Consider the following 26,128-nt stretch of genomic DNA (forward strand, 5'->3'; position numbering starts at 1 on the left):
TTTTACTGACTTCCACTAGGTAAGAAAATACAATTTTGTATTAGTATTTCGTGCTTGCGTGTATGAAAAGAAACCTTCTACACTACATGCTGTACTGTCTCCTGTATTTAGGTTTGTAAAAATTTTCAAAGTATATAGCACAAGTGGAAGTCGTTTCTCATCACTTCAAATTGACTAAGTGTCGTTATATATTACAGACCAAAATAGTACACACCTTATTTAAAAGGGTTGAAACATTTTTTTATTACAATTTTCAAATTCATTTCACTAGTAACTCAGGAATTAGGAACACTTTTTTATATATATTTATATATATATTTAAATGCCTGCCATTTTCAGTGTATTGGCTGTACCCCAGGCCAAAAAAAAAATAGAAAGGAAAAAACCCCCAAAACACAACACACAGAGGGGGATTGCAAAGTAGTCACCCCATAAACCAGATCCAAAGGAACTCAACAAAAGGAAAAACAAAAAGAACACATTTGGTCACTATTTACAAACAGCAAAATAAGAGTTACCTACAGAAGCAGGGAAAGCATTGGCTGAAAATGGCAGTCATTCACAAACAGGCAACAAAGAAATCACTTTATCAATATGCCATTCTCACTCCTGTTGCTGTGGACCGGATGCTTTGCCTAGATCTGCAGCATCCCCCCCAAAAAATACTTACATTATGCTTAGTGACTGGCAGAGATGGTAAATCCCAACAACCAGAGATATTTAGCGGTCTCAAAACAGACTGTATGCCTACTTTGGATATCCTCTAGTGATCTTAAGTTTAAGATGTCAAACTATCCACTCCAATAATAAGAAACAAATTGCCACTTGGTTTATACTTACTATTGCATTTACAGTCAGGAACTAAAAGGGACAAAAAAATTTTAAAAATGAAAAGTAGGAGTGGCAGTAAAAATAGTATTTTCCCTCGCCCACCCAAAACACTTTTCCCTCTCATTCCCACAGCAACATTACAATCAGAAAAAAAATAAGTGGGGGAGGGGGGGAGAAGAATACAGGGTAAAAACAGTCAAATCACAATAGGAAACTTTCAAAATAGGTTATTCAGTTTAATCATCTTCATCACCCTCGTCTTCGGGTTCTCGTTTTCTCTTCTGCCCCTTTTCTTCTTCTGCAAAATAAACATGGACTGGGTTATGTGTGTACCCTGATGTACTATCATAGCATAATCGTAAAAAACAAACAATTCATACAAACGGCTACATTAGGAAATGGCTTAGTACCACAGCAATATATATGCAGATACAGTTCTGCTTTTAAAAACAGTACATTACTACTTTTGTTCTGTACTAAAGTTTGTATTATTGCCATACCAATTTCTTCTTCTTCTTCATCATCATCTACTTCACCATCATTATAACCTTCTTCATCTTCCTACAGAAAGATTAACAAAGAGTTTTGTTCAACACCTTTCCCAATCGACAACCTTCAACAGTATCTTGAAATTGAGCAAATCCCTTGAAAGGTGTCTTTCCCCCCGCATAAGTGTGCACGTTTATTCCCTAAAATACCTTCCTACACTGGATTCTGGCCCACTCTTCACAGCAGGACTCAACAGTAGCCATATTACCCAATTTCATCTAAAATTTGGCCTCCTCTCAAAGAAGAAACCGATCTTCTCACTACATGGTTTTAAAAGCCACACTGATATGTAAACACAAAAATTCAAGTCGAGTTCAATTAAATCAATGGCAAAACTAATTTCAATGGGATCAGGGCCCGTTTGTGGAAACAGAACACTAAGCTTAGTTCTAAGCATTCCAAAGTTACACACTTAAACACAGGACCTCACCACTTCTGTCACTACTTTAACAGTAGGAGGGAAAGCTGTGTGAGAGAGAGAGAAGGGGGCGGGGCAGGGGGAAGAGAAGTCAGTTGTAGGAACCACACACTGTGCTGAATTCTGCTTTCCATTTTACCCATTCAACCTCTCTGAGGTTAGACTTAGGGAAGAATCTCTGTACTATAAAAATTGGCACCTTTTTATTTTTAGATAAAGACCATGGACAAACACCCCCACCCCGAGTCTGAAGCCAACAGTACTTTGTTTTCTACTTTCAGAAGAATCTTATTCTCAAACATTCTGACTGAAATCTTATTTAAATCAGTATCATTGTGCAAAAGTCTGGGCTCAGTTTTCCTTTAAGCATCTGCTTTTTGAGACATTGAGAGAAAGAACCTATCGTTCACAGAGACTTCGACTCCAGCTTTTAATAGGCTGTGTGTGAGAAAAGTGGCTAGCTCTGGAGACATTAACGACAGAGCTGCTGAAAGTTACATCTGTTTTCAACATGATCCCAAGAAGCTGAATGATTTATTACTGGTCACTAGATGGCAGCTGGCTCACAGGCAGATGCTCTTCAAAACCTATGCCCATGTATTTTCATTGCGTCTTAGATGGAAGAAAAAAAAATGTGGGCACTTAAAAACAAAGGTTGTGATGTGGTTTACATTTCTATGCAGGTATTCAGACCTGCCACAGATGTTCCCCCTGCCACGAATCCTTACCTCCTCTTCCCCGCTCACATCCTCCTCTTCTCCTTCCTCCTCCTCCTCATCTTCCTCTTCATCTTCTACTACTTGAGCATCTTCATCATACTCCTCTTCTACACAAGCAAGCAAGACTATCAACTCAGTTAACTGTCTACAGGAAGCTTAGTTTTCAAACATTACCAGCCAAATCCTGCCTTCCCACTGATGTAAAAGGCACACACACAAGTACGGCTTGAAGGCAGAATCTAGCTTGTTGCCTTTTTCCAGGTGCAAGGTATGAGGCCAGAGTGAATCCTGCACAGAGTGGTGCAATGGTGGCTTAAAGCCACCTGTGTGCCTCGCAGATCCTGAGCTGTTGGGGGGAACATGGGTGGCCCGGGAGTAAGTCAGAGCAGACCGGGGGCTTCCCAGCATCACGGAATGACCAGAACCCTCTATCCCCCAGCTTGCTCCTTACACCCGGCGGTGGCAGGGAGGAAGGGGAGGGAAAAAGCTGCACACAGCAACCCTGTCCAGTCCCAGTGATGGGAAAGTTCCCCCAGAGGCTGCTCAATCCTCGCTAGGCTGCAAGAGCAATGTGAAGGGGGCCATAATCCAGCGACTGGTATGGATTTTTGAGAAGAAAGTTAAAGCATTTTCACTCAGGCTTGGATTTATACTGTGCTGGAGAGAGATTTTGTCCCCACTGAGCCTCTGCGTTGTTCTGTCAGCGCACCCTTCTGCCAGGCAGTGCTGCAGTGTTTACTGTATCACAACCCAACAAATTCCGCACTCGAGGAGAAAGTGCAAGTCCAGCTATTCTGTGTGCTTTGCTTTTCAGCTTGGTTTGAAGAGTCTAGCAAATTCCCAAAACCCAGCCTGACATTGGTCCAACTGGTAAGCCAGATGCCTCTGAATGCAGGCTGTCAGGGTGAAGCAGAATGGCACAATTTACCCCAAGAGAACTGGCAGGTTAGTTTTCCTAACATTCATAAAGTTACTCTCTGCTTCTGCAGTGCCTTTGACAGCGCTGGCCCCAAGCAAAGTTCAGCCTGTGCCTTCTCTGCTCCTTTGATCTATCTCAGCCGTTGTTTACTTTGTTATTGATCATTCAATGTCACACTTTCCTATTAACCAACACGACAGCCTCACTCGCTGTCCCCTAATCCGGCTGCTATCTTCCATTCTCAGTCTCCCTTCCCCTCCCCCTTTCTGAGGGTCTGTCCTCTCAATCTTTAATAGCCATATGTGCTTTGCTTCTGTCCCTGCCACAGCTTTCTCAACTGGAAATGGGGAAAATGCCTTATTACCGCCTAACTGTAAAAGGCTTGGAAGATGGAGAGCAATACGTATGTCCTTTCAGTTTCTCTGATCAGTTTCTCCCTCCTGTCACCTTCCCCTCAGTTTTGCCTCTTCCCATTCGCTGCCCATGTGCTTGTCTTATTCTCTCTCCTGGCCAGACCTCGCAGCACTCTCTGACTGAAGATAAGGGTGTGCGTCTCTTTTAGGCCCTGCCTGGGCTATCCAAGTCTAGTTTTTCCTCGGTCTATGGAGGAGCCACAGGTACATTCATATCTACGTAAGCCAGGGAACTGGGTGCTGGGAGAACCCTTCTCTCACCGACAAGTCAGGTGAATGGGTTGCTTTTGGAGAAGAAAGGAGCATGCACATCAGTTGGCTATAATCTAAATACGCTAAATGGAGCTAGTAACATACCATCTTCATCCTCCTCTTCATCATCTAGGCCCTCCACATAGCCCTCTGCATCGGAATCTGGGGCTTCTTTGTCATCCCGGTCATAACCGTCGAGATACGTGAGTTGTGGGAGGAGCTTGAACACATTTTCTCTGTAGTCGTTCAAGTTGGTTACCTCGCAATTGAAAAGATCTAAACTCTTCAAGTTTTCTAATTTTTTCTGTAAGTAAAAATGGAGGCTCCATCAGAGACCTGTCTTGGGAAGACTTTAAAAACTGAAGGGCAGCCAGTTAACACCCAAAAGGTACATATCTCGGCAAGCAACTTCTAAGGATAAAATGGAGTGTTTTAAATCAGTACTCTTTGTTCACAGATCTCAAAGCACTTTACAAAGCTCTGTATCAATACTGCCATGTTACACATGGGAAACTGAGGCATAGAACGGGGTAAAGTCTCTGACCCAATGTCACACAGGGGCCAGTGCCTACATAACCACCAACAGCTGGATGAAAACCGGGGGGGGAAGGGGTTTCAGCTTATGTTCAGCTGCACAGAATTTTTAGGTGGGAAAAGAAAGCAATGCCACTTACAAACTAAACGCAATAAAAGAGAAGTGTGGTGGCTTAAGGGTTTGCCTTGGATGTTCTGAAAGGTTTCCCTTTAAGAGCTTAGCAGGAAGGCTGTAGAGCAATGGTCTCCTATGAAATTGTGACGGTTTATTAGTTTAGAGCCCGGAGATTATGAGCAGGTGGCAGAGGCTCATGGCCACCCTGCCCGTCGTGTATAGCTAGCGATGGAACCCAGCGACATAGGAGAAGCCTCAGGAGCATGAGATTTTCATGGAAAGATTAACGGGGTAAAAAGAGTGAAGGTAAAAAGGTGATCAAGCCTGCCATAGCCCTTGATTTTGCAGCCTGATTCCTAAGCACCACAGTATTATCGGGCAAGAAGTGAAGGGCACCGGCTGTGTTCTGAAACTGTAATCTGATCCACTTTTAACCCAATGGTTGAGGGGTCATGAAAACAAGAGATTTAAAAGAGTCCAACAGGAAAAGAGGGGGTAGTTATGAGATCATGCTTCCAGGGCTATGCACCAGCTATGCCAACGTGACTGCTCAGGGGGAGTAGGTGCTTCTGTTAGTAGAAGCCAGCCATGAACAGGGGTAGAAAATGGAAGAGTCGGGAATGGCCCACAGGTTTCCAAACCAGGGACCTGTTAGCAGAACTGTGTCCAGTGGAGGAGTGGGGCCGAGGGACAAGATCCATGGCACCAAAATACTGTAAAATAAAAAATGGCTTTGTTATTCTCTCCTGACGAGCTACCCTGAAGAGTAAGATTGTTCCCACTTTTAAAGAGTACAGAAATGACTGGCAGCTGCCTTTCACACTTCCAGAGCAGAAGTGGGACATTGATAGGTGCACGGCTAATGTGAGGACACCCTTACTGTAAGTCTCAGGGCTCTTGATTAATTCCAGATGGGCAGTCCTGGAGACTGCAGCCCCTCCTCTCGTCTCAGGACAAGTGGAGTACAGTGAGCCACCTGTGCGTACATCCCCCCCCATCCAATCTCAGCCATGGCTTGATGGTATCATTTTTGGAGCAGAGAACGTAGCCATGGTAACCTTCGCCCTTCCAGTTCTTGGGTTTTCTTTACTCAACAAGTGCACTAATTAGTATCAAACACAAATGGGGAGGGAAGAGGACTGTGATGTCACCAAATGCCCACCAACACAACTCATGGAATAGCCCAGTGAACAGCCACCACAGAGCAACTTTTGATTGCTATTGTCTGCACTAGACTTGCACTATCAGCCTCAGGACTCCATATCCCACTACAAATTCCCCTAAGCCACACCCATTCTCCGCCCCAATATGGATGTGTACTGACTATCTGATGAGGACTGGCCACTAGAGGGAGGTGTTATCACACACACACAGCCAATATATTACAGCCTGCCTCAGTTAGGCCCAAGTGTCAGATGTGGACAACCTCGCATTCTATTTGGGGTGTCAGGTTGTAAGGGACCTGTGGTCACATACAGATCTAGGGGTTTTAACTACACTTGAAGCACTTTTTGCTGTCGCATTAACTCACCAGAGGTTCTATTGTACTGAGATCTTTTATTTTGTTGCCGCTTAGGTTTAGATGCGTGAGGTTTGGACACTTTTCTGCCAATACTTCCAGTCCTCCGGAGATTCTGTTATCGCTTAGTTCGAGCTAGAAGTCAGACAAAAAAATAAAAATTAAAGAGATTTTAAAACAAACGCAACTGAGCTCGTTAGAGGAAGCTCTTACGTGAATGTCTATTTCGCACTTAATATATTGCAAGAAAAAAATATAAAAAGAGAAATACAACATGTGGCACGTCTTTATTTACCTTCTTAAGTTTGTTTAACTTTGGTAAGTTTGCAACTGAGCTTAGGCCTACGTTGATTGTACTTAAGAATTCCAGCTCTTCAAACTCATCTGTGAGTCCTTCAATTTTGCCTTCATTTGACCTACAGTTGTCAAGAACGAGTTCTTTAACCTGGAAAAGACAAAATTCAAATGTGTTAAAATGTTTATCCTACAGTCAGATACATATAAATGTTTAAACAGTTAATTCACAAGCAAAGCACAATAAAAAAAACTTAAGCTATGGAACCGAATACAACAGTTTGTTGTTCTACTTTGCAACTGCGCTGGATGGTTATTTCCAGCTTCTGCCATGCAGTGTTGTTTACAATGCTAGCTTAACTTCTCAGGATGGATTTTAGCTACATTTCACAAACACGATTATTAGAGAGAGACAAATGAAGCAAACCTGAACATAGATGGCATTCTGCAACTGGCTTAGAGCCAGTTCTATTGCATTAAAGCTAGTTTACATGATTTACTAGTAGTTCCTAACAACTGTTCATCAAAGTTACTGCTAAAGACATTTTAACAATAGCTTGGAATATTCAAGACTTCATTAAAAAGAGCCTACAGCTCGGATAACTTCTTGCCTGTCAATGCAATACATCCGTCATTTCTGCATTAAGAAATTATCTCAATTTATCATAACAAGCTATTCAAAGAAGTAAACTTTAATTTTAGACCGCTGGCTGTGGAGATAGATAGATATTTTCTGAGAAGTGAAACAGGTTGACTAATACTATGCAGAGCTACATTTTAGGGAGTGCCTGACTTTCCATGGCACTTGTAATCCTAACTCCACTACGTACTCTTGGAAGTCTCCCGCTCAGTATTCTGCGGGCTTCAGAGTTCTAAGGCGAGGTTTTCCACACAGAGATGGGTTTTTCTTGAAGAGTTTATAAGGCAGGCTTCAGATGTTTCTGGAACGGGAAGGGGTAGCGGATATAGCCTGATTCTCCTTCTGCGCTCACCTGAGCATGTACCGATCCTGTATCTTCTGTCTCACCCTCCCCTTCCCCCATACTGCAGAGAAAGAGCGGGCATGGAGGGGAACAGAGGGAGGAGGGAAAGGAGGATGCAGGATTTGCCAATGTGGTTGACCCTGCCCCATTCAGCAAAAGCTGGGATAAATTACTGTATGGAGCTCCTGGCTGATGATCAGACCTTAGGAAGGTGCCACCTTCAAATGACACAGCTCGATGCTCAAGCAAGGAAGCAGCCCTTTAAGATGAAAAAGCCCCACCACAGTGATCAAAGAATAAAAACAGTTCATTTTTAACCAAAATCCTCACGCGGTCTTACCACACTCAGTACATCCCTGGTAGAAACACTAGCAGGATACACCGTATGAGCGGTGACCCAGTACAGTAAATCCTCCCCCATTTTGCCAGAATAAAGAGTGCAAATACTCCCCTATCAACAGGCAAGTTATGAGAGCAAGTTCTCCCACACTGAGAGAAGAATACAACCCTATGGCTGCATTACAGAGCCCTGCATGATATAGGTTGTCAAGGGGTACCACAGACCATTGACACTCAGGGAGGGGGAAAGGCTGGAGGCAGAGCAGTGTTCCAAAACTCAGCAATAGTCGGGTCCCCCTACTGTGACAGATCGCCTGAGAAATCTGGAGAATCTTTTGTTTTAAAAGCAAAGGGGACAGGACCCAAGAGAGTTTGCAAGAACCACAGAGTTAGCAAGATGAGGAAACCTTCCTTTGCATACATGAGGCAGTTAATATGCAAATGTTTCTTTTTTTGAAAACGGTTATTGCAGTAATCCCACAGCAGGAGATTCAAGTCAATGTGATGTGATTTGATGGGTGCATCAAACAGCTTTACTAGATATTTAACTCCATTTTATGTTGAATCACAGTCTCCATTCTTGCAATGAAATCCATGGGCTGAATTCAAGGGGGCTCCATGCAGGTGAAGGGAGATCCAAGATGGTATAGGTTCACAAGTGATGCATGTAATCAGAGTTGCAACAGGAAATGCAATTTCCAGGTTTCTTTTCCCAATTTCCCCCCCAGAAGAACAATAAGCAAGTGTCCTTGTACAAGTTTTGCAAAAGAATCCACACACAGACCAGAAGACTATTAATAAAGTTTTATGTATTATTTCCTATATAAATGTCTCACTTTAAAAAAAACAAAAACCACTTCATCTGAAATTAAGGCAAGAGCAACAAACAAACCCAGAAGTATTCAATAGGCATATCCTTTTGCCACAATACTTCAAGATACCAGGTGGGGCCTGGTTAGTACCTGGATGAGACAAATCCAGGGGTAGAAAACTCCCAAAACAACCAGACTCCCACATAAAGCAGCGACGGAAGCTCTGCTCCAACACAGGGCTAGAATACTGGTCAGTAACAGACTCGGAGTGGTTTGACGTGCCAACTTGCAGATGAGAAGTACTGTAAAAAACGGAGGTTGTAGTCAACTGTGCTCATTTAAAAATAATCACATCAGCACTTTTTAAAAGAATTCACCCCGGTGACTGGTTCAAATTTGAATCTGAGTAGCTACATCCTTCCAGCCTACCTAGTTCCTCCTGCAGTTTCAAACTAATCTTACAAATCTTCACTTCCTGTCCTAAACTAAAGACGTTTCTACATTTAGTTCACAAATGCACATACTTTTCAAACGGCTCGACTTACTCAAACCCAAGCAAGACACTCTTACATTCACACCCCTAAGTTTTCCCTTTATCGGATCATGTCCTGGCTGAGCAGGGCAGAGGGCCTTTGCCTGCCCCATTTATCCCCTGTAGCTAGGGTGACCAGATGTCCCGATTTTATAGGGACAGTCCCGAGTTTTGGATCTTTTTCTTATATAGGATCCTATTACCCCCCACCCCCGTCCCGATTTTTCACACTTGCTGTCTGGTCACCCTACCTGCAGCCTGCCCGCCCACCGGGCACTAAGTGGTTTTGGAATCCACCTTTAAAAGGAATCTCTCCTATCCCTCTAACCGTGAGAGCAAAGGAAAGGGCTAATGGGCTGAACATGGGGCTCCTTTTCCCATCCCCCCTCAGCTGGGTGAACTAGCCCATCTCCCCCGGAACTGTTTGTAGATTGCAGCCTCAGGCTTCACCGCTGCAAAGCGGACCAAGAGTAAAGACTCTCCGTGAGGTCCGTTTGGATCCAGTTATCCGAAGGCTATTAAACTGCGGGGGGGTGACAGGGATGACACAGCCTTGCACTCCAAGGTGAGTTCAGGCAGAGAGAGAGAGCGCCCACAGTTCCAAGAGCTGGCACCAAGGTTAGGGGTGAGATCTGGCCTGCAACCCACTTCAAGGGAAAATGGTGTTTAAGTCTGAAGGTGAGCAAGACAGACAGAGAGAAGGACTCTCTAGTCTCTTCCCTCAGCAGTGAAGGGAGGGGATAGGGGAGGAAGGACACATCAGAAATGGCAGCAGAGGAGCCGGCCAGCCTCCAGCTTAGTTGGGGATCTTGGTCCTTTTCTCTGAGAGAGAAATTTCATTCAACGAATTTTGTTAGTGCAACATTACAGTGGCAAAGTTAAAAATCATTCTGAAATTCAAAAGTGAAGGACCCCACAACAGAGCTGGCTTCACCACATTAAATATACAGGAATAGCAAATACCACAGGTGTACAATGGGACCAAGGTAACATGGCTGCATGAAACCATACACTGTGAACTTCCTGACTTCACTTTGTTTTCAGTGCACAAACTTAATTTTGCATTAGTTTTTCCATCTGCACTTTTACACACAGCAGCTGATACAACCAGCCTGCAAATTTTCCCCCGGGGGTTATATACCCCATGTTAGTTTACCCTCCTCCTGCCCACATATACTTCCTCCTCTCTTCCCCTTTCCATTCCTTTCTTTCTTACTTTGCCTCTCCTTTTATCTTTCCCTTCTCTAGAGCTTATCCCTTTTTGTTAGAGTCCACACAGCTGAGGAGGTCTGACAGTGACCTCCCATCGTCAAGAGGGCCCTGTTTGGGAAGACATATCCTATTGCCCAACTAGACCAAAAAAGACAATCACCATGGTGTTGGGCACTGCATACTCCCTCCCCCCCAGGCTAATGGGAGTTACATGTGGACTAGGGCAGGGTGTAAGATTGGACACTGTATAGATATTTACATACAGTGACAAAAGGCAGGTTTACTGAGAAGTTTCATGGAAGGGCAAATAAGACCCCACTCCCATTAAAAGTATCTGACTAGACTAACGATCTAAAGGCATGACGGAGACTTGCAGGCTTTTTGCACTGGATTATTTTCTCAAAGAATCTGGGTAGTTCTGTGGAAACTGGTCTCAGACAGAGCACGCCTATCACACTTCCCACTGAACATGCCGAGTGGGTCACTGAGCTCTTTGTTTTCACACACAGGACTTCTCCCCTTTTGTTTCACCCCAATAAAACACAGCAGATAAGCATTTCTGGATGGATGTAGTATTCAACCACTCAGACCCTAACCCCCTTTACAGGGCTCGTTAGACACGTCAGAACGTGATGAATGGGCCCTAACCATTATGAATTAAGAACGTGAGAGTCTGCCGTATCATATTTGAACCAATACTGTCTTACGGGAGCCCTGCAGTTCAGTCAAGCTAAGGAAGACACTATCGCTGATGAGAGGTACAAGCTACCCAGCGTTTCTCGAAATGTGGCTACCAAGGGCTTTTTGTGCGGCCATACCCTCCTGGGCAGTGACTGCGGGGGAGGAGGGGCAAAGCAGTGTTAGACAGACAAATGTCACTTTTCACAGAAACAGAAAAAAAAAGAAGCAACCAAACAGAAGCTGCAACAACAAAACAACAACAACAACAAGACAAGAACATGCAAAGCCATTATTTGTTTCTATTCTGTTTAGGTCCAGTAAAGAATAGAGTCGACTGTACATTATTTTTGAGTCTCCAATAAAAATGTACATAAATAAATTATAATGATTTGGACATGTATATGTGCATATTTATTTGTTTTTCCTAAAAGTTAATTAAGTATTTTAGGAAAAACCTGTCAGCAGCCACCAGCAAGGGTAGTCTGAGGCCACCAAAAAATTTCTTGTGAGACCCCCTGAGCTAGACTATGGAAGTAAGTTTCCAGAGGTCATTTTTACATGGCTGTGTAGAAGGATGGGAGGCCCCCCAGTGCTCAAAGTCATCTAGGCTCCAACTGTTCTGTTCACTGCATGATGCACAAGCAAAGCAAACTACTGGCGGTACTGGGCTCCACAAGTATCTAGACAGAAGGAAAGATACAAGTTGTGCAATATTGTTCTAAGAGATCACATCACATTTCCGCCCTCCTAAGCGTCCCATAACTGCATACCATCAGCACTCAGCCCATGCACCGCACAGAAAAGTGAGCATGCCACATACTCTCTGCCCAAAAAGAGTTGATGTGTTCTGGGAAACAATGCAAGAACAGCACGCTGCAGGCAGCTGTGACCACCAAAGAGAACACTATCCTTCACCATCTCTGTATCGAAGAGGGTTCCTGTCCATAAGCCAGTCTCGTATGGCCACTCTACTGCCAGAGCAGGTGAGTCTCACACCTAAACTGCGGCAAAGGAACCTGCAATAAGCCCAGTGGAGAGGCGAACAGACAGATTGGTTCATTGGGATCTACGGTGTGGATCGTTAAAGCCTCTGCCTGCAATGCAATGTGGTGCATTTGGGGGCGGGGCAATGACTGCTGCATGGTTGGGACTGTCTGGTCAAGGTGTGCAGAGCCCTAACTGGTTCTCGTCTCTACGTCCCAGGGGTCTGCTCTGGGTGATCCATTTCCCCATTCTTCCACTCTGTGGCCCGCCAAACTGCCACCTGCTGCGCCAGGTGCTTCCTGGTGGTACACGTACTGCTGCCTGTGCGTTACTCTGTGGTTTGCTAGTGTCAAGGCTTGCTTTTGTGTGGTGTTCCAAGAACCATAAATAGGTCACTGCTCCCTCCTCACCGGACTCCTTACTTATTTCTGTGGCCGCTCCAGTTTCTATCTCTGGTGTTGGCAGACTCTTCCAGACTGATATCACCTTGAGGTCTGTCCACTTTGCATGCCTAACTATGGATTACAGTGTGTCCTGTATCTCTCCGTGCCTTTGATTACATCACCCCTTGCAGTACTCCTTGCAGTACATGTTTGATAACCAACAGAATCCAGAGTTTTCTCATACAGATACTGTATTAAGCTGTATTCATCACTGCTTATGCGGCATTCTTAATGTACCCATGCTTTGCACTGTGGAACGATGCTCATTTCTGAGTTAACGACAGCCCATTGTATGCACACAGGCACTGTATTCCATGGGGACACTCATACGCAACTTTCAGTACACATTCTCTGCACAGTTTACCTGGCACGATTTTTCTCCTTGCTCGCTTTGCTGCCTAGGTGACAGAGACCCTAAGATAGGTCAGTTTACTTTTCTGAAAAACGAATATACTTTGTCATACTAATTTACACACATGCTATAGAATACAGACATGTACATCAGTATTTTCCAATGGGTTTATGACATGGTGGGTTTTTTACATTAAGTCTACATATATATTACAGTAAGTACAAAGTTACTGCTCCAAAGAGCCTACAGTTTCACTCCTGCAAGCACAGCGCAATGGTTCAAAGGCAAGTAGGCACTGCCAGTGATTAAATCCCTGAACTGTAATCCATGACAGATCATCAAGACTAGAAGAGCGACAAATGATATTACAAAAACCACACCGTTAAAGCTCAGTTTTTAACAGGTTAAATAGCAAATTTACTAGTAGAAAGCCAAGGATCAAATTCAGCCACACCACTCCACTGACATTGGAGGTACGGACCTCGTAGATTATCAGGGCATCACACAAGTAAATCCCACCCTGTATATTTGGCTCCTTTGGGACAGAAAATGGCCACCATTCCACATGGCCATGCTACCTGCAGAGTAAGGGGAAGCACATTCACTCGGTACCACAAAGCTCTTGGCCGCTGTCTGGTCTACTGGAATTAGCAATTGCGTTATGTCCCTTCCTGTCCCCCACTGCCTAATCTCAGTGCCAGGTGCTCCCTTCTCCCCATCCATAAGAAGAGGGGAAAAGGTCTGTGACAAATGGGAGCTTGCTCAGTTCTTTAGATACATCTGCAGAAACTCTATTTCTCCCCCAAATGTGGGAGCACGTCCCTCTGAGCTTTTGGGCCTGGCAGGAAGTCCTGCCCCTGCATCACTCATAATTAATGATGGACACCCATCCTTTTAGGCTGTCAAATCAGATTTCTTTCTAGCTCCAGCTTAATTCCAGATCAGTGATCCTGTGGGCTGGGGATCCTCTGGCAGAAACCTACCAGTTTGTTCACCCCAACTTACGTTACTCCAATAAACTGTTCTCTGGCACAATCTGTCATCGCAAGCAAGAGCAATTATCCTTTAACATATTCCATGCAAAAGGACACAATACACTCCACACTGGAAGTTTTGGTGTGTTGGGGAAGGGCGAATCCTGTTAAACTGTCCATAAGTGTAACGAAAGTAGGACAGCCCATCATTGGCACTTCGCAGAAAAATCAGGGGAAAGAAAAAACTGATGGTGAAGAGCTTTAGATTCTCAGTGTTTACAAGACGATCTTCTCCCTCAAAGTTACTTTTGCCACCCCCTGGCAGAAAGGATTAAATTCTTATGGATGTTCACTTCAGATACTATCTGGAATGTGGCATCAAGACCTGCTTGAGTGCTCAGCCTATTAAACAGGCTGCACTAAAGCTGCAGCTGCCGCGAAGCTTTGCAAACTCGTGGTGCAATTATGCAAACCCCTGCACTTCCTGCTCTAAACCAGCAACCCAAATGAAACCAAGAGAGGTTTGGAAAGGTTGTTTTCTCTTTTAATCAGTAACTGTTAGCAGCATACATGCCATTTGGAAAATACTGGGCATTTAGAGGTGGATCCTCAGAGGTGCATTAGCTCTGCTTGACACACCCAAGGAGAGGTGGCAGAGGGGCAATATACCACCCTTATACACCGTTGGGGGCAGCCAGGACCCTGTGTGGCCCCCAGGTCAAGTTAGAATAGTTACTGGGCTATTATAATATATGCCAACTAGGACCCACCTCCTAGGGACTGTTCTGCCATTCCAGGATTGCCAGAGCTCAGCATACTCGGGCCATGTTCCTCTCCCATCTCTGGCATTGCACCTACATGGAGGGAGATGGGGTGGGGGGAGAATAGGTCGCCTGGCATTGAATGTGCTGGCTTTATGCCACTAGGGGTTCCCCTATAATGGGGTAATCCTCAACTACTCCTTTAGCACTGCTCTGTGTCTCACAGGAGACACAGCCTAGGCCGGACTAAATCCGAGTTTTTTCTAACCTACATTTCAACAGATACAGGAAGGGTTCTGATACTTGGAACCTCCCCCAAAACACAGACTTTTTAAATATAACCACTCTCACACACACACACACACACACACACACACACACACCTGCCCCCCTCCACCCCCCCAACATGAGCATGTTACTAAAGATTTGTTTTTTATCTGAGTCAGGATAAACCTAGTAATTTTGATATTTCAACCACCAGGCCTTACTCCAGGCCTTTGATAAGATGAAACAAACTGGTTTCACTCACCTACTTATCAGCAAATATCACAAGTGTTTTAAACAAACGATTAAGAAAACTGGATGTGGGAGTGCCACTTACCTAGCACGGAGCCTGGTCAATGTTATGCAACACAAACGCAGAGAACGCCACATATCGGGATGGGACACTTCCCTTCTGGGAAACCACACAGCACGCACCCCTCCCATCCTGAGCTATGAACAGCACATCTAGCAGCTGAGGCAGCGTCTCCTGGTCTCAGGAAGAGGGGACACTCTGAACGGGCCGAATGTATAACTTTAGAACGGGGGTCGGCAACCTTTCAGAAGTGGTGTGCCGAGTCTTCATTTATTCACTCTGATTTAAGGTTTCGCCTGCCAGTCATACATGTTAACGTTTTTAGAAGGTCCCTGTCTATAAGTCTATAATATAGAACTAAACTATTGTTGTATGAAAAGTAAATAAGGATTTTAAAATGTTTAAGAAGCTTCATTTAAAATTAAATTAAAATGCAGAGCCCCCCGGACCGGTGGCCAGGAACAGGGCAGTGTGAGTGCCACTGAAAATCAGCTCGCATGCTGCTTTCGGCACACATGCCATAGGTTGCCTACCCCTGCTTTAGAACTTTGGGAGGCATTCAGTTACCACCTTATGGAAACTGTGTATGAACAGAGAGAGCATCCCAAAGGCATCTTCACTATGGTTAATGTCCTAACTTCAAAGGTGCCCTTTAAAAAGACAGGTTCAAATCCTATCCAAGATGGAGATCACCAACACACAAGGCCTGATTTAATATATGCACTTTTGGTGCTGCCAAGTTCAGGAATGCTGCCATGTTCATGAAATCACAGACAGGACTGGAAATAAAAACGACCCAGTCACATCAAGTTATTTTATTCACTTGGTACCTGTATTCAACGAGTTGGAATTCTGAATCTTTGCACAAATGTCATATGAAATACAACACTGGACTTTAAAAGCATCTATCTGGGGTGGTCTTTGAATGGTGCAGCCCCATCAAACTTCAATATGCTAACACCTACACATCCTTTTGCTTGGAAGCTCCCTGTACTGTTTACTTAATCCCAAACTACTACATCCAACAATTTCAGCATGTGCATATTTGAAGAGCTCACTAACTTTTGTATCATGTTGGCACAGTTCTCTGCTTACTTCACTCAAGTTGTGAGTACGTGTGTGTGCACAAAGACCCCAACATTACCTTCTAGTGCACTTTTAACAAGTTGTTTTATATTAATACCATAATGTTTAGCCACAATGAAATATTTGAGCATTACAAGTTCATTAGTAGGAAAAAGCAGTTTGTCAGTTACTAGATCAACTAAAATAAAAATACAATACACCAACACTTTAGCTCTAAACAATTATCCCAAATCTTAACCGGCCTAGCATTTTGTTCTTGAATTATTCACTGTGAATATGGAAGGAGGGCCCATAGAAAGTGAGCTAATGATTCAGATTGAATGACTAGTCAGCAGGCGTAGGATTTACAGGTTACCATTTTCTGTTGCCTGCCAACAGCCTGCAGGGGCATCCTGGCAAGCCCACTCTTCCCTGGCCACACCCAATGCACGGGGGCCAGAAGAACGTGTGGAGGAAGAACTACTAGATCAACTCTACCAAATTGTTCCTATACATAGGGGAAATAATTCTTCACTAGCCAGTTGAATTGGATTTAAGGTTGTGCCATCACTCTGGTCCATTATCAGTAAATTTCCACTCTATAACATTCTGTACAGTGTGTGTCACCATCAGCCCAGAAACCAACAAATACATAGAGAGTCAAAGACAAGATGTTAGAACTATGTTCCTATAGTGGAGTTATAAGAAAGTCTGAAGTTTCAAATGAAATAGGAAAGTGGTTGGAGGGAGGGAGGAAGAAAGCTAATGGTATACACCCTATAATCAAAATTGTGGAGACTAACTACATAGCACCTCCAATCCAAAACTTCTAGAAAAAAAAAAAAAGATCTATGACTTTAGTAAAACTTACATATATTTTTAAGAATCATGTCACATGAAAGCATGCTTCCAATTGAAACATCTCAGTAACTACCTGTACATACACAAGACTATGCACCATGCTAGTCAATAAGTCAAAGAATACTTATAAAAATGTAGCAAGACCCTTTTATTCAAGGGCATCTATAGGCAGGTTTTTCTAGTTTGTTTGTTTCTTTTATAAAATTACCTATAGACCAGCACAAATGCCTTAGAACAGTGATACTCAGACTGAGGCTTATGAACCACAAGTGGCTCTTGAATCCCTCTCCTGCAGCTCTTTGCAGCACATGATATTAAAACTGTGTGATTTAATTATTAATCTAAATTATTAACCAATCAGGAAGCTTTTACTATGTTATTAACCAATTATAGACTACTTGGTCAGTCATTTTGCTGTGAGAATTATATATATGTAAATGAAACAATGAATTCACATGACTGTGGCTCTTTTGGGTAATACTGATCGCAAATTTGGCTCCTGAACCACTGAGGTCTGAACACACTTCGTTTGAGGGGGCCTGGCCTAAACAGTGATAGGGAAGTGATTAAATTGCTTGACTTTCAAAACAAATGCCCCCCACCCCCTTTTTTGGCGCCACTTTGAGGTTTGCTTCCATCTCCTTCTCCTGGACGCAGGATGTCCTAGTGGATAGAGCACTGACTGGGCCTCAGGAGACCTCATCTCTATCCCTAGCTCTGCCGATGACCTGCTGGGTGACCTTGGGAAAGTCACTTCTCCTATCTGTAAGATAATAATGATGCTTACCTCCTTTGTAAAGCATTTTGAGAGCTACCAGTGGAAAACGCTATAGAAAAGCTAGATATTGTTAAATGACCTCAGCGCCACACAGTAAACACACATTCCAATACCTTGTGCACATCATAGCTAATTTTAAAATAGTTTAATTCCAAGTTAACATTTAGCTAGACTGCTGTACACATTCTGTGGTCATTCAGTACTGGAGCAATCATATCTGCTACTCTCATAAATTTAGCATGAAATTTATTTCCTGCCTTAAGTCAAATAAAAGTTTCCTAAGAATGTTAGCACATTAATCACTAATATTAAATCAATATCTTGTCTGAAAAGTTGTAGGTACTGAGTACCATGTAAGTGAAATGTTCCACTAGATTTACTGGGACATGCTGTTTCCAACCTTTTTAATACTTGGAAGTGCCCGATAGGCCAGTTTGACTGAAAAATTAATGCTCCAATAATGAGTCTGCCTTGTGACTCTTGTTATACAGGTCGAAGTGAAGACATGAAGATTGATAGTAAGCCCAAATACTGAATCTTGTTTAGATTTATCTCAGACTACTCATGTAGGTAAGGGCTGCAAGATTGAGCCCAAGGAGTTATTAATTAAAAAAAAAAAAGAAGAAGAGAAGAGAAGAGAAGAAACACAATATATTTGAAGAGAAGCATGCAGGAAATGAATCCTATAGTTGAGGGAAAATCTAGCAGGAAAGAGAGAAAAGCAAGGTTAGTGAGTTAGGCAAGAGGCAGAAAATAAGAGTTTATAAATGTTGTTTGAAGAATGGTAGGGTGAAAGGATGGCAGAGGAAGAAAATGAAAATGGTTTGTATGTTACAGTAATAACAAGTTAATAGTCAAGTAACAACCAGCAACTCCAGCTAGGCCCATCAGCAGAGAGTAACTGCTAACTGTTCTCGTTGGGGAGCAACCATACCTGACTACATACATTTCATTTTACCTGGCCAAGGTGTTTATCACACAGTCTACTGAGACCTGCCACAGCAAGAAAAGTCTCAACGTTAGCGTCAGGTTATGCCAGCTCTGTTACCTCCCAGTCCGTTCACATGGAATTCCAAACACGCTGCTTCCCACACCAGAGATTCTGGCTGGGAAACCAGTTGAGTTCATAGCACCACTCATATCTAAAGCTTTACATTGTTTAAATCATTTGAAAGTGGTTCGCACTTGAAACGTAAGTAGTTACATTTTTATGGGTCCAATTCTTACCTTTCTCCGGCCTCTACAGTTCCATTAGAGGTGGAATTAGTAAATATAGTCCATGTCTATGATTATTCCTAACTGAGGTGCACTACATACAGTATATCAGTTTTTAAAAGGCAGCCATCATCCTTTACACTACAAATTCAACACCTTTAAAGATGTACATATTTGTAGATGAATTAAGGAATTCAAGATGAATTAAGAGGGGAAGAATAGTGTACTGTAGGCCCTGAACTATTACCTCTAAAGTTGCATTTTGAAGGTCCATATGGTTAAGCTCAAAATATTGGCACAGCTTGGTGCATAAGTAGGGCAGCGTAGCAGACGACAGATTCTGCCCATTGATTTTCAAGATTCTGCATGTGCAGATCTGGCTGTAGGACAAGTTATCAGATTCAGGCTTAAGTCAATTATATCACATAGGCCCTCAAGAATCCGTACTAGTTAGCTGTTCTTCCTGCTGTGTGTGTGTTTTTTTTCCAATAATTATTTCTTCATGTGACATAATGCAATTCTTTATACCATTATATGGTGGCTTGTTAACTAAACCTCGCTATTTTTGTTCTGATAACTTTATCAAGAGAATAATTTTTCAAGTTGATGTTTTCTTGTTCTGTACACACATGAATCATCCTACACCTTACATAAATATGATTGCATTTGAGATACTGATAGCCGCAGGGGAATTTTGAACAGTTGAGGGTGAAATGTCAGGATTAAACCACACAATAAAAATCTAGAAAATCCATCAGATAATGGCAACATCATGGACAGATTAGAAAGCTAGGCAGCAAGTTTTTATCTTGCATGTACATAGATCCCTTCACACGCTTACAACTTGGTCAAGTTTAAAAAGGAAAAAAAAAAAAAATTTATAGACCACTCACTATGGATCGCACACACAAATTCTGTACCTGTATATGTTCATTCTCATCCATGATTCTAGATCAAATGAGGTACATATTTGCCTAACTAGGTTTCCTTCATACCTACCTGTTTCCAATATCTGTTGTTCCAACACAAACAATTTATTCACTTTACTAAAACACCCCTTCTGGGGATCCAGCAGTATAGATGCAGAGATATATAGCCCCAATATAAACTTTTGAGAACTTAGCAGAATACCAGCAGGTCACAAATTCAGAGAGGCTGCTAGTAGTTGCATAAAATAGTTAGAGTACCTTTCATTTTTTATTTGTTAAGCACAAGAGAGATAAAATTTAAATGAAGACACTAACTTGGATTATTACAATGCTTTTACAAGAATGCAAATTTTTAAAGAGACACCAACTGAAGCCATTTACTATTATTGCAATTAACATAGTAACCATAAAGGACTAGAGGGGAAAGTTATATTTTGGTTTACCTTCTGTATTTCATAAGACTTTACAAGTAGTCATTTTCACTGTTTTCCCTTTTGTTTGTGTAGGTTTTCCACACAACAGAAGAGAACAGACATAAATAAAATTAAACAGAAGTTTCTGGCAGGGGAATCAGAAGCATGTGAAAAAAGTGAAGTAACCTTCAACATTTATTTTAATTGACTAAATTTCAAGTGAATAGTGTCCCCTTTAGAACAAGCATTAAGTCTTTGGACTAAAGTAACCAACAATCTATCTCTAATGCATAAAAAAGACATTTTAGCACAATTTCAAAGACACAGGCAAGATCTGTGTTGCATAGCCAGACAGACAACGTTAAACTGATAATTTGCTTTACAGCCTTTGTATTTAGCTACTGAATTAGGCTATGTACAATACAAATAAACAAGAGTGCCCAAAAATCTGCCCACAAAAGCGTCTTCTATGTAGTTCAGTAGTTACATTGCCATCTGATGGCTCTCTAGTAACCTGTGTGAAATAATCTCTTCTAATTCCAAGTGAACAGGTGGTTACATCAGAAAACGACTATCATAAGTAAGACAAGCTTAGATGTGTATGTGTACAGCACATGAACTACTTTCTCAATATTAAACACAGTGGATACAGAAGAAAAGGAGAAAATTCCAGTAGGAAAAACTGCATAACTACCAACTGTACAATACATAGAAAAATATAATTTCAGGTACTATCAATCTGGCACCTTTCATTAGCCCTAAATTCATGTTAAACCAAAAAAAAGGGGGGAGGAGAAAATGGGGCTCCTATGCATTCCACCATATTTAATACATTAATATGTATATTAAACCTACAGAATTATAAGATTTAACATCTCAAAGTAACCAGCTCTGTTACACAGTATTAAGCAGTATTCCAAACAAGAATTATACTACATCTCTCTACAGCCTACAGCATATTAACATAAACCCACAAAGGTAATGAAATTCTGATATAATGCTTCACTACTCCCCTTGATTTGCAAAATCTCAACCCTGGCAAGGGGCTGATGTAAGTTAAATACCACATGGGTTGCAATACCAAGGCACAAATGGCTCAAAAGCTTCAGCTAAATCTACTTTGGTTTTGTAAAGTGAAGACCAATTTTTCAGAGTATATTTCTTTTAATGGTACTTTTAGAAATACACCTCTATCCCGATATAATGCGATCCGATATAACACGAATTCAGATATAACGAGGTAAAGCAGTGCTCCGGGCGGGGCTGCGCACTCCGGCGGATCAAAGCAAGTTCTATACAACGCGGTTTCACCTTTAACGCGGTAAGATTTTTTGGCTCCCGAGGACAGCGTTATATCGGGGTAGAGGTGTAATAATAATCCCAATAGAACAATGTGACCAGATACTGCTAAAATATGGATTATAGTGCAAATATATACTGGAAACCATTAACCTGCCAGATAGTTACTGAAGATACTGCATCATCTTTACCTATGTAAACAAGAGCTCACAGACTAATACAATATCAAATTTAATGTCATTGTTCTGTCTATATTGAAACATGCACAATCCACATGAAGTAGTGGATGGGCCCAAGCAATAATCACTTTTAAAATTCAATCGCCACTTTACCTAGTGCCCAAAGGCACAGGCTCCCTCAATTTGATTTAAAAAGGGTTTTTTGAAGAGTGGCAGGCCCCAAATTGTACACTTGATTTCTCCATGACATGAGGACCTATATGCACATGAACTGGCCACATTCTAATGGGTGCCTTCGGATTTGGCTGGTAAAACAGCAATGCTCACAAGCATTATTCCCCCTAGTTATCTTTAAAATAAATATGCATAATGAAATTTAGAACAATTTTAATTATAGCATTTGCTATGTGAGTTTATTCTCAGAGTCAAAAGACTTTAAACAGGTGACAAAGTAACGTGTTAGATAACTAACATTTTATGACTGACAGGGTTTCTTTACCCACCAAATCTCTGAGTTATAGAAGTGCAAAAACAACAAGGAGTCCGGTGGCACCTTAGAGACTAACAGATTTATTTGGGCATACGCTTTCGTGGGTAAAAAAAAACCCCACTTCTTCAGATGCAACACTGTCCCAATCAAAGGCCTATTAATGTTACTCTCCATTAATCAAAAGCACAGGGAGAAAAGTAAACCAAATTTGGTTTAAAAACTATTGTTGCTAAAAACGTCCCACTTAGCAGTGTGGAGAAAATCGTTATAGTTAACCCCTGTTCAAAATGGGGAGCATGAAGAAAAGTGCAGATAAGCCTCAAGCGGCGCTCGCTGTTACTGCTACATAATCCATGAAAACACCGAGACCTACCTTCCCGCAGGGCCCTGCCCAGGAAGAAGGCATATTCCCAACTCATCAATAATGCGCTCCCCTCCCTTTGGAAGCTGCTGCAGGCATTTTAAAGCCATCAAAAAAAAAAAAAAAAAAAACACCCACTATGCAAACGACCTTCTATGTCTGCTTGCTTCTTCCAGCTCCGGGGAAGCCGCCTCTATCGGGATTTGGACAAGGACCAACAACAAACTGGCATTAATGCCCGCGCTGACGACGGGCGCAGAGGGGCCAGGTGCTACTGGCGAGAGCGCGACTGACTTTCCAGTCTCCTCCGAACGTTAGTCACCACGCCGCAGAATGCTCGCGAACACAACGTTCCATTTCGAGCGACCAACGCTCCATTTAAAGATACAGGCTCCTCCAGGCTGCCAAGAGACGCCTTTGCAGGGAAACAAACAAGGACTGGGATTCTCCCCTCTGCAGGCAGACACACACCCCCCAACACCCGGCCTCCCTCCCTGAAGGCCCCCGCCACATCAGCCACTCTGCAGCAGTTTTTCGGGTTCGAATAGTACCTTGCTGGGAATCGTGCTAAAAGATTTTTATCTTCTTTAAAAACATCCTCCTCCCCCCCCCCCCCCCACTCAGTGACAACAACAGTGACAAAATGGCAGACCTGAATGCTGGCAGTCATGTTACACACACACACACAGAGCGAGCCCTGACTGCGCCCTCATTGCTTCAGCCGCTTAATCGTTACGATTCTGCATCCAGGACCTGCCCTATAACAAAACATTAAGCTTTCCTCCTCCCCCACCAAATAATCACCATTATTAGGAAACTGCAGATCTATATAAGCTTCTCATTTTATAGTTTGTTACAAATATTAACATTTAAAGCAACTCCCCCCCTCCCACACACACACTCCCTCCAGAATGTAACAAACAAGGAATGTTTGCTAACTGCATCAATGGTGCCTTTAAGAATTCCCTCCTTTATTGTATTCGCACGGATCCTAAAGAATAAATCGCCTTGGTTTCATACCCCAGCCTTTTTCTCCTTTGCAGCTCGACGGACAAAAACATGGCGTCTTGTCCTACTTCAGGTTTACTGTGGTGCTGCCAACGCGAGGATACAAAGTTGGGAATGATTTCATGGGGTGGAGGGAGGGAGGGAGGAATATTTCATCTCCCCGGCAGAGATGTAGGGACGGAGGCCCCTCATTAGGAAGCGCCTCCGTTTGCTCTTTGTCCCCTTTGCACAGCTCTCACAAACAACAAGCCCTCGTGTGCGGAGCTAGCTGGCACATACACACCCAGTGCAACACAAGGGAGCACTGGCAGCCCCACTCATGCAGCAACCTGCACACACACACACACACACACCACTTTTTATTAATAGGTGCTGCTGCTCCAGGCAAGGTGTCGGACCCACTAGCCAGCTCAATACAACGGAAACTCCCTCCTCCTGCTCCATCCCCAATACTTTTTTTAAGTTTAAACAGGAGGTTACGTAAATCTGCCCAGCTCTGTCCGTCAGACATTTTACTAGCGATAGGAAAACCGTGGGGGCAGTTTCCACCCACCCTCCCTCCCTCGGAGACGTATACTTTTTGATTTCTGGAGAGGTATGTTTTCATTCGGTCCTATCTACGCCCAGCGCCTTCCAACCACAGCAGCCTAGAAGTCTGTAGGAGGGAGGCGAATCGTTTGGAGAACACCTCCCCTTCCCCCCCCAAATATCAAACTATGTTAGTATTTAAGCCATTATGTAATGACCTCTTCTGCCTTGGCTTCTAAAAAATCCAGATTTGGGGGGGATCCGTTTTTTGGGGGGGGAGGGTTCCCCCCAGAGACTGGCTATTTACTCTGTGGGTTACCCTAAAGTTCCCAAGGCGGCCAGGCTAGGAAAAGGCGATCCCATACACCGATGACTACACAGGAGAGACGAGACCGGTCACCTTTGCGCAGCACAACCCCCCCAAATTCCCGACACAGGAGAGTCTAACACACGCACCAACACAGAGGCCACCTTAATTTCTCCTTGGGTGCATGTGGCAAGAGGGTAGGGGGGTCTTCCCCAATTGGGTTCCCCCCACCCCTCTCGCCGTTCTCTGGCCATCGCTGCAGGATCAGTAGGAGACAAACAGAAAAACGAGGAGAGGTAACTCGATTGTCTCTCGTCTGCATAATTTGTACCCAACCAGCCAGGGACTATTTCTGTCCTGACAAACTTTCTTGTTCTCGTTTATTCAGCCAGACGCTGAACAACAACCTAAGTCCAGCCCCAAAGGGGGGGAAAAAACCATCCAGTCTTTTTGTGTGTGTGTGGATGGAGAGGGGGTGGAGAGTGGATTTATTTTGGCCATTTTTTTTATTCAAAGCTTGCGATACTGTCAGCCGGATCAGATTTTAAAAAACCCGTGAACCTTTGTTTTAAAATCCTATGTTTTGTCTTCTCAGCATCTGGAGAGGGGGGGAGAGAGAGAGAAAGGGCGCGTTCATGAGGACTACAAAGTTACAAATATGGCTCCCCAGTCTCTCTCGCCGGATCACTGCAAAGAAATGAAGACGCACTTCAAACTAAACCCTTTCCCAACTCGCTCCCAGTCCCAACCCCCAGTGCCAAGATTTGCAAACTAAACCAGCCCGAGAGAACCACCAACTTATTTCCCGTGAACGCCTTGCAAGCCCCTTTCATGCATTGCACACCAGCAGACTCGGGAGCCGCGTAGAGTTTCCCCCCTAGACCATAACGCGTGCGCCTTTGGGCACCCCAAATTGGGGGCACGGAGACAGACACACACCGGCAGGCACCTCAAGGGCAACAGCGGCTTCCGCAGCCGCTGGCACGGGCGTTACCTAGCACCACGGCACCCCTACATTTTGTAACCGTTTTCATGCACCCCCCAAAAGGTGGGATGGATTTTTTTTTTTTTTTTGCATGGCTTACATCGGAGGGCGTCCTGTTCCGCAGCTCTAAGTGGATCCTCTTCTTCATGTCCATGTCCCTGGTGAGCAGGAGTCTCTCGCTTTGCTCAGCTCCTCTTTTGTATTGACACCAGTGGAGACCCCCCCAAAGCCAGCGCGGTGAGGGACTTTGAGGGCTCAACCAGCTCCGCTTGGAATCCCGAGCCCCAGCACCGCGGCGAACACTAACCTGATAACAGCGGAGGCGGGCACTCCCGGGGGCTCCGCCGTGATTGACGCCTGGCTCGGCCAACCGCGACGCCGCAGCGGGCTGCCGGAGCCAATGGGGCGGGCAAGGGGCGGCGGGAGCCAATAGGGGAGCGGCGGAGCCGGCCAGGGGACAGCCCGAGTCCGAGCGGAGGATCATTCGGTGCTGGTGG

General features: G+C 43.7%; 1 protein-coding gene across 2 annotated transcripts; it reads right to left on the minus strand.

Annotated features, from left to right (window-relative positions):
• ANP32A (acidic nuclear phosphoprotein 32 family member A) lies at window positions 1-25,941 on the minus strand. 2 transcript variants are annotated; one of them, XM_024199534.3, is made up of 7 exons: window positions 25,732-25,941; window positions 6,565-6,714; window positions 6,282-6,404; window positions 4,207-4,405; window positions 2,527-2,624; window positions 1,332-1,392; window positions 1-1,129 (listed from the first exon to the last, which is right to left on the minus strand). In XM_024199534.3, the coding sequence occupies exons 1-7, from the start codon at window positions 25,783-25,785 to the stop codon at window positions 1,068-1,070; spliced, it is 747 nt and encodes a 248-aa protein (XP_024055302.1). In that variant the 5' UTR covers window positions 25,786-25,941; the 3' UTR covers window positions 1-1,067. The 2 variants fall into 2 exon arrangements, with proteins under 2 accessions (XP_024055302.1, XP_024055304.1); XM_024199536.3 differs by lacking the exons at window positions 1-1,129; window positions 2,527-2,624 and having other exon boundaries at window positions 1,351-1,392; window positions 25,732-25,939.
• Window positions 25,942-26,128: the final 187 nt, after the last annotated feature.

This window comes from Terrapene carolina, unplaced genomic scaffold, assembly GCF_002925995.2.
Source record: "Terrapene carolina triunguis isolate 2854851 unplaced genomic scaffold, T_m_triunguis-2.0 Scaffold67, whole genome shotgun sequence".
NCBI lineage: Eukaryota > Metazoa > Chordata > Testudines > Emydidae > Terrapene > Terrapene triunguis.